Here is an 8,151-nt window from a genome sequence, read left to right on the forward strand (position 1 = left end):
CCCCCCCCCCCCCCCCCCCAACCAAAAAAAAAAAAGAAAAAGTTGTTATTTACACCATACTTGATTATTTTTTTTCCCTACCCCTTTTAAAACTTTATAAGCAAACATGAAGAGAAGAGAATAGAAACATCTTGTGCAGTGTTAGATGTGGCAGATAACTCCCTTGATCTAGGATTGTTCAACCCTGTTTTCTGCCAATTTTTTGGTGCATTTGCTTATATGTGGTTGGTGTCTCATATATTCTAGCTATACTTCTATTTTTGTATTGCGGAGTGTTTTTAACATCACAATTTAGAACTATATGACGTCATAAATACAATTTTAGCACCAATTAATCAAACCTCATTGCAAACATATCCTTAGATACTACAGTTACCGAACCTACGAAAGTTATCTTCACAATCAATAGAACATAGGAAGTATCTGCCAAAACTTGAAGATGATGAGTCCATGTAATTTATCCAGAAAAGTAAAACACTCGTTATACTTCGATCGTTGACATGTTTGTTCAGGAAACAAAGAGAAACGTTCGTGATATAATGAAATGAAAAATAATGGATATGATCACAATTCATTAATTCGCTACGTGAGGGTCTATTTATATTTGTCGAGTCATACCGAAGTTTGTTCCATGGCTGATTCTGCTAAATGAGAGGGTAGCTCATATACAGTACATCTCCTGAGAAAATGTAGCGCAAAAGATTTTAAGTTCTAAAAGCACAATACCCTGAACTAACGCAGGTGAGGCTGCTGAGCGAGACAGACATCCTAGTCTCCAGCCACGGAGCACAGATGACAAACATGATCTTCATGAACAAAAACAGCAGCGTGATGGAGTTCTTCCCTAAAGGATGGCTCGAGCACGCGGGCGTCGGACAATACGTCTTCAAATGGATGGCGTCTTGGTCGGGGATGCGGCATCAAGGACAATGGAAGGATCAAGAAGGAGAAAACTGTCCTTACGATAACAATTCTCAGTGTTTTAATTTCTATAAAGATGGCAAGGTTGGACACGATGAAGCATATTTTGCGACCTGGATGGCTGATGTCCTTGATGAGGTGAAGGAATTAAAGCGCAGTGCTAAGCAAGAGATCAAGGAGAGTGCGTGTCATTGCCCTAGCTAGTGTTGAAAATGTATATCGGTGAGGCTAATAATAGAATTTGATTATTGTTTGGTACCTAAGAAAGCCTTTCGGTTTTGCTTTTCATGTACCAAGAAAGGTCGGGAAAAGAAAATAGATGAGCTATAACAACAAAATGTTGACAGAATAATGAGCAATTTTCATGACTGTTAATGTTATTATCCATTTCGATATGGGTACGCTGTTGTGAGCCGGTGAACTCAAATCTCACTGTGAGCTAGCCTAATCGGTCGGTCAAATTCATGACCGACATGGATCATCTTGTTTTAAAAACCATCAAATCGAAGCTATATGTTTTAAAAAAAATTGTGTTTAAATCTTCTAAAAATTGAATCAAACTAATTTGATGTATTAATTGTCAGACTGATTAAAGAACATCCATTTTTATAATAGCTAATGCAATAATTAAATATATCTAAACTATATAATTTTTGAATCTCACTTCACTTCACCGTCTCATTTTATCATTTTCTTATAGCGAGGAAAACAATAATTGGGATAAATGAGATGATAAAACTTTCTATATGAGATAACCGGCATAGCCTATCGTGATGTGCATATCTATACAATTTATATGTATAGAAGTTCAAACCGACTTCTAGCTTACAATGAGATAAATATCGCATTTTACACCATCTCATTTTATCGTTTTCACACGTATACATAGAGAGGGAGGAAGGATGCCTTCAGATATTTAAAAAAGATCTGGAGTTGACCACCTCCTGCACACACTCGTTTTCTTGGGCACGCATGTCCCTCTTGGATCATGAAATAATGTATCAGTTCTCGTTAGTTGCATATATGCATTTATTAACCCCGGCCCTAGTTATGAAAGGTGTCCATGCTTCACTCTTACTCTGAGTAAAGTACACGCTTCCCTCTTACTCAAATTTTAATTTAAGCTCTTAGAAAAACGCAAGTAAGATGTGGATTAAATGTTTAAGACTCTTCTAGTTCAAACACAATCCAAGTTTACAAATTTTTTAAGAGGACAGCACGTGCTTTCATAATTAGTTTATATTACGGTAAATTTCACATAACCCACTTTTACCTTGGCCTCCTTACAAGATAACCTCTATGTTAGTCTAAGTGTGTAGAACCAAAGCTGAATAAAAAAGATGAAGAAAACAGGATTGACGCGGGTTGGTCGACCGACGAGGTGGATCCGGTCGACCGTGACGCCTGTAGGAAACTGAGAAGAAAATCTCACTCTGTCCGGTCGACCGCGAGAGCTGATCCGGTCGACCGCGAACGTGCACCAAAAAATCCTGTAGGAAATTGGCGCTCTGGCCGATCGACTGCGGGACATGATCCGGTCGACCGGAGTCGGGTTTTCCTGTTTCCAAATTTGTTCGGGATTCTGTTTTGATCTGGGATCCTATATATACCTAAACGTTTTTAGGGTTTGTTGTGCATCAAAAAAATAAGAGTTTTGAGAGGATTCTTCAGAGAGATCTCAGAGATATTAAACCCTAGTTTGTGAGCTTTTAATCTTTCTTCCAATTAATCAAAGAAATGTGTGGTGTGGCTCCCGAGGACGTAGGCATGTTGTCGAACCTCGTTAAATCTGGTGTGTTCTTTCTTGTTTACTTTTCTGCAAGTTTTATCTTTTATTTGTTGTGATTTTCCTACTTTCCTACTCTCAAACACAAGGTCCGAAAGAACACGTATTCAATTTGATTGTTTCGAATTCCCAACACTCTAAACTAGTTTCGTTCCACAAAATTCCCTTAACTCTGAAGGGTTCGCACATAGCCCACAAAGTAACATCGAAAAGGGTTTAACTTGTCATGTGCCAAGCCCGTGACAAATAAGGCAAAAATTAATACCCCTCGGTTGAAGAAATTAAATGAAGCTGTGATATAATGTCGTACGAATTAATACATCTACTCAAAAGCCCCCCAAGAAATGGACAAATTTTCAAAACCAACCCATTTGATAAACTAATTGCAAAAAACGATCCGTTTCAGATTTATTTAGAGAAACCGACCTGGTTTCAGCACTGTCGCTGAAACCAGGTCGGTTTTTCTAAAAAACTTTACGAAACTTCACGGGAGTTCAACTCCCGTGAAGTTTTTTCTCATAACAAAACTAATTTTTTTTCAAAAACCGATCTGGTTTCAGCGCTGAGGCTGAAACCAGGTCGGTTTTTGCAAATAAAACTGAAATGGGTCTTTTTTTGGGAATAGTTTATCAAATGGGTTGGTTTTGAAAATTTGTCCCCCAAGAAATCGAACTCCCTTCAAATTCATCGATCAGGATTGATATAATGTACGAATTAATCTCTCAAATCAAAGAGCTTTTAATTCCCAAATCCTCTCTCTCACTGTGACCCCCTCCTAATCTATGTCCAAGCTGCGCCTCATCCTGCTCTTCATTACCACCATCAACCTCATAATTCTATCACAATACCTCCTATCAAATCCACTAACACAAGTACCCTTCTCCTTGTTGTCACCGAATCTCTCTGCATCTCATTCTGATCACCCCCAAGACCCCCCCACATTCCTCCCTCTCAAAGATCCCAGACTCACCAAATCTCCGTGGACATGGTTCATGAGCTCGCTCAACGACACCCAAGAACCAAACTCCCCTCTTCATCTCCTCTTCCCTTCTCCTCCCTCTAACAGCACTCTCCTCTGCCTCAATGCTCATGACCGACGCAACGGCTCCAAGAACTTCTACGCCCTCGCAAACCCGAACTCTCTCCCGCACAATTCAACATTGTTGCCAGGCCTAACCGTAGTCTCCGACACGTACTATGATTACAACAACCTTTGGCACTCGATATCTACGGTGGTTCCTTTTATAGCTTGGCATCGGAAGAACGAGTGCGCTAGGCCGAAGAGATGGGTGCTGTTCCATTGGGGCGAGCTCAGGACTGAAATGGGGAGTTGGGTTAAGAGCTTGACGGAGGGTGCAACTGGCAATGAGGTTAAGATTGAGGATTTTGAGGAGTTTGAGGGTTTTGGGTCTGTTTGTTTTGAGAGGGCTGTTGTGTTTAGGCATGCTGAGAAGGGGTTGCCAGCAGGAGAGAGAGAGAAAGTCTATGATATGATTAGATGCAGAGTTAGAGATTATTGTGGGGTAAATTTTGATGGTTTGAGGAATGAGATTAGAGTTACTTTGTTGTTGAGAGTTGGAGGGAGGGCGTTTAAAAATGAGAGTGCTGTGGCTGGAGTTTTCCAGGGGGAGTGTGAGAAGGTGGATGGTTGTGCGATGAAGATTGCATGGCCCCATAATATGACATTTTGTGATCAGGTGAGTAGCTCCTTTTTTTTTAATAAAAATTTTATCAGAAATAAATATCCTATGAGAACTATTCAAATGCGAGCAGACAGTTTATAAGAGGGTCCTCTGTGAATGACACAGAGCTTCTTTGTTGCTCGCGGTTAATTATGAAAGGATACATACTCAATGTTTTCCTCCATTATTATACTGTTATTCTTTTTTTTGTACTCTGGGAGTCAAAATATGGAAGTTCTTATGTAGCTCCATTCTTTCACAACATATTATCTAATCTATTGAATTAGAAAGAAAAGCCTACCATTCTGTTTGGAATTTTGGTGCAACGACAGTAGAGTCCTCTAACCTAGTATTAGAGCGACCCAAGTTCAATTTTCAAAAAAGTTAATATCACCGTGTGAGTCTAGATTTTAGCACATAAAATGGCGCTCATACATCATGTCGCAGGTGAAGTTGCTGAGCGACACGGACATCCTTGTTTCCGCCCATGGAGCGCAAATGACCAACTTGATCTTCATGGACAAAAACAGCAGCGTAATGGAGTTCTTCCCTAAAGGATGGCTTGAGCACGCTGGCGTTGGACAGTTTGCCTTCAAATGGATGGCAGGTTATACAGGGATGAGGCACCAAGGGCAGTGGAAGGATATAGAAGGCGAGGATTGTCCTCACGATGACAACGCCAACTGTTTTGCTTTCTACAAAAATGGTAAAATTGGGCACGACGAAGCGTATTTTGCTACTTGGATGGCCGATGTCCTTCGAGAGGTGAAGGCGTCGAAGAGCAGCAACAAGCAAGAGATCCAGCAAAGTGAATGCCCTTGCAGCTGAGGTTCTTCTATTGTCTAATTTTTGCACCACAAAATTATCACAGCTATGTCTGTTGTTGTCATTACATTTATTCGTATCCGCATGCTCTACAATGTTCACAAATTCAGCGTCCAAAGGTTTGTATCCAGATACAAAGGGCATCGTGACATGAGCTGTCATGCAAAAAGACTAGCAGTGGCAGTTACAGCAGACGACCAGTACTCAAATCCTAGTATTCGGCCATAAAACAGTCGACTAAGATTGTCAGGGGCATGGGTAAAACTATCTTAATACTGAATGAAGTACACATCAATTTGTGCTCTTGACGAGTTACGACCTTACAAAATTAACATCAGTCATTAGCTAGGTCTTATACCAAAATATTTTTACAATAAGTATTGGTAAAATTGCGAGGGAACATCATTACACCTCGGTTAAACACAACGTTTCATAGTTAATGATTGACAATAATAACCCACAGAAGCGGTCCCCGGAGCAAAGAACATATTTTGCAAGCCCACGCATATTAACTTGAACCAGGAAAACACAGTACGTCAATGGTTATGTACACTATTCCGTTCTAGAGAGTACGATGACAAAAGCATGTTTATCGAATATGTCTCCATTAAGACTAGATACATTTTTCAGACAAATTTATGGATCCCCGACAATCACAAACCAAGAGTACAAAACTCACTCTAGATAGAAATTCCTCAAGTTCCCGCTGATACTTCTATCTCTTTGAGAATTTGGACAAGAAATAGACTACAAAGAAGCAGAAGAGCGCGAAGAGAACCACATGTAGGACATGATTTGAACCGCTCTGAATGATGCTCTTGTTCAGCCTCCTCATATTGTTCTTCACCCCTGCCTGAGCTTTAAGTAGTGTCATTTGCTGTTTAGGAAAGAGAAACTGTCTTTAATATATGCAATATGTGATAATCAGACCACCAAAAGTAGGCTCAAATGACTACAAAGAGAAGTAAATATCAGTCGGAGAAATGAAGTTATAGAGTGCATTGTTCCAGTATATTCACATGGAGAGGTAAATATCTGTTGGACTATATGAAAATCAAACCACCAAAAGTAAAGCCCAAATGAATACAAGAAGTAAATATCGGTTGAATATGAAATTAAGTTAATGAGCGTGTTGTTCCAGTATTCACATGGACCCATGTGCTTAGAAAGGTTCAAGTTTTCACATACGTAAAGGCATGGTTATTATGTATTGATTGCCCTCCACAGGTTCCCGTTGACCTAGCTATACGTTCTGCCTCTTAAACTAAGTTATTAATTTGACTAAAAGGAAGCCCTATTAAGCCAGGTTGATATCATATTTCGGAAGAGGGGCAAAATTGTTGCTTCCTTCTGGCAAAGGGAAGACTATAATGGTTTCTTCTAACATACTGCAGCTTATGATACTCCCCAAAACTAGATTATCACATGAAAAGTATTCAACATGATCAAACAGTGCTAAATAAGCTGTCTATTATATAAAAGGAAGCGGTTGCAAATATAGTTATGATGTTGATAAACTAACAGAACATGAATGACCAGATAGTGTTAAAATAACTAAACAGCTTGTAGATGCTTCTCAATAGCTAAATTATGTTCATGTAAAGTAAATCAACATGATCATAGTGTTAAACAAGTTGTCTATTATATAAAATGAAGTGGCCACAACTGCGTGATTAAAAAAAATTGAATAAGCTGCAATTACATAAAATGAACAGCCCAGAAATATATTTATTATTTAATATTGATAACCTAAAAGAACACAATCATGAGCATGAGAAGCTCATATATCTCTCACTAGATCACTGATGAAAGTTGACGCATTTACAGAGAAACATTGGACTGTGACAATATGAAATATGAATACAAAGTCAACAAGAAATCTAGAATTTGCAAGCAAATGTAGATTTCTTTGTAAGCATGGATCTACAAGAATATAGGGTCAACAAATAGATCCAACCTGTTGCCAGTTGCCAGCCACCCCCACTGTACTATAGAAGTTTCAAATTCACGGTGCAGAGATGAAACTTAACTTAGTAAATGAACTGAACCTAGACCAAGATCTTTATTTGTCCAGATACTTAGACCCCAATAAAACTTTAAGGCATTAATCAGGAATGAGCATCTGTGACACATATTGGCTACTATCAACATGTATTGCTCGAAAATATCACATTTAAAAAAATATCTACTTGGTTTGGCAGTCTTTTTTCTCATTTAGTGTAAATTAAACCCAACAAGCACCAGATTGTCAAATACAGACATTTTCAAGTAGCGTAAGCACCATGATACAACATGTCTTAACATCCTTTTTCTTTACGAGTGATCTAACTTACGCTAACAATAACGTTAAAGATATACATGAAAGATATTTGTCCTAGCATTTTGAAGAAGCATAATTTGGCACATCATACAAAAGTTCAAAGAGAACACTTACCGCACATCTTCTCTCATGCCAACTCGTGTATACTACTTCTATCTAGTGGCTTAATGCTTCATCAAACCAAAATACAATTTCTGGAATCTCGTTCAGAAATTATTACAGAAGAAAGCTAAAATCCATGAACTGAAAACTTAAATGAACTTTCAAAATAGAACTAAGGATCAGCAGAATATAAACAAAAGGAAAGATATGTCTTCCCCTTTGTTCTATTATCCTAAACTAGTTAGATTGTTCTCCACTCGAAAGTGAGCCACCTCCCAATCATCTTATCTTCCCAAGACAATGAGACAACAGACCCTCTCTCTTCAAATTGACAAATTTAAAAGATTGTAATATAAAAATGGAAAACCCTCTCGGAACAAAGAGATTAAATTTCTCTCAAATCCTCAGCACTTCCTCTGCTCACCAACGCACAATCCATTCTCTCTCTCCCCCAATCTCAACTAACTGCTACCCAAGCTCTCTCTTACTCCTCTTCACTAACCTCACCACTCATC

At 38.8% G+C, this 8,151-nt stretch overlaps 3 protein-coding genes across 3 annotated transcripts in view; 2 read left to right on the plus strand and 1 right to left on the minus strand.

The window, feature by feature from the left end:
* LOC109834560 overlaps positions 1–1,125 on the plus strand; it is a 1,483-nt gene extending 358 nt beyond the window's left edge. The window contains exon 2 of the mRNA XM_020402597.1: positions 742–1,125. Coding sequence (XP_020258186.1) covers positions 742–1,125 — 384 coding nt within the window. The remainder of the gene's footprint in view (positions 1–741) is intronic.
* On the plus strand, positions 3,460–5,470 carry LOC109832813. Its single transcript, XM_020400252.1, has 2 exons — positions 3,460–4,404; positions 4,837–5,470. The coding sequence occupies exons 1-2, from the start codon at positions 3,490–3,492 to the stop codon at positions 5,215–5,217; spliced, it is 1,296 nt and encodes a 431-aa protein (XP_020255841.1). The 5' UTR covers positions 3,460–3,489; the 3' UTR covers positions 5,218–5,470.
* LOC109832814 (bet1-like protein At4g14600) overlaps positions 5,631–8,151 on the minus strand; it is a 17,905-nt gene continuing 15,384 nt past the window's right edge. The window contains exon 4 of the mRNA XM_020400253.1: positions 5,631–6,091. Within this exon, the coding sequence (XP_020255842.1) occupies positions 5,930–6,091 (162 nt within the window). The 3' untranslated portion in view covers positions 5,631–5,929. The remainder of the gene's footprint in view (positions 6,092–8,151) is intronic.

Source organism: Asparagus officinalis, chromosome 3, assembly GCF_001876935.1.
Source record: "Asparagus officinalis chromosome 3, Aspof.V1, whole genome shotgun sequence".
Classification (NCBI taxonomy): Eukaryota; Viridiplantae; Streptophyta; class Magnoliopsida; order Asparagales; family Asparagaceae; genus Asparagus; species Asparagus officinalis.

Coding starts and splice junctions, on each gene's coding strand:
- LOC109832813 (XM_020400252.1), top strand. CDS start 3,490: ATGTCCAAGCTGCGCCTCATCCTGCTCTTCATTACCACCATCAACCTC. Junction 4,405..4,836: donor ATATGACATTTTGTGATCAG/GTGAGTAGCTCC, acceptor ATCATGTCGCAG/GTGAAGTTGCTGAGCGACAC.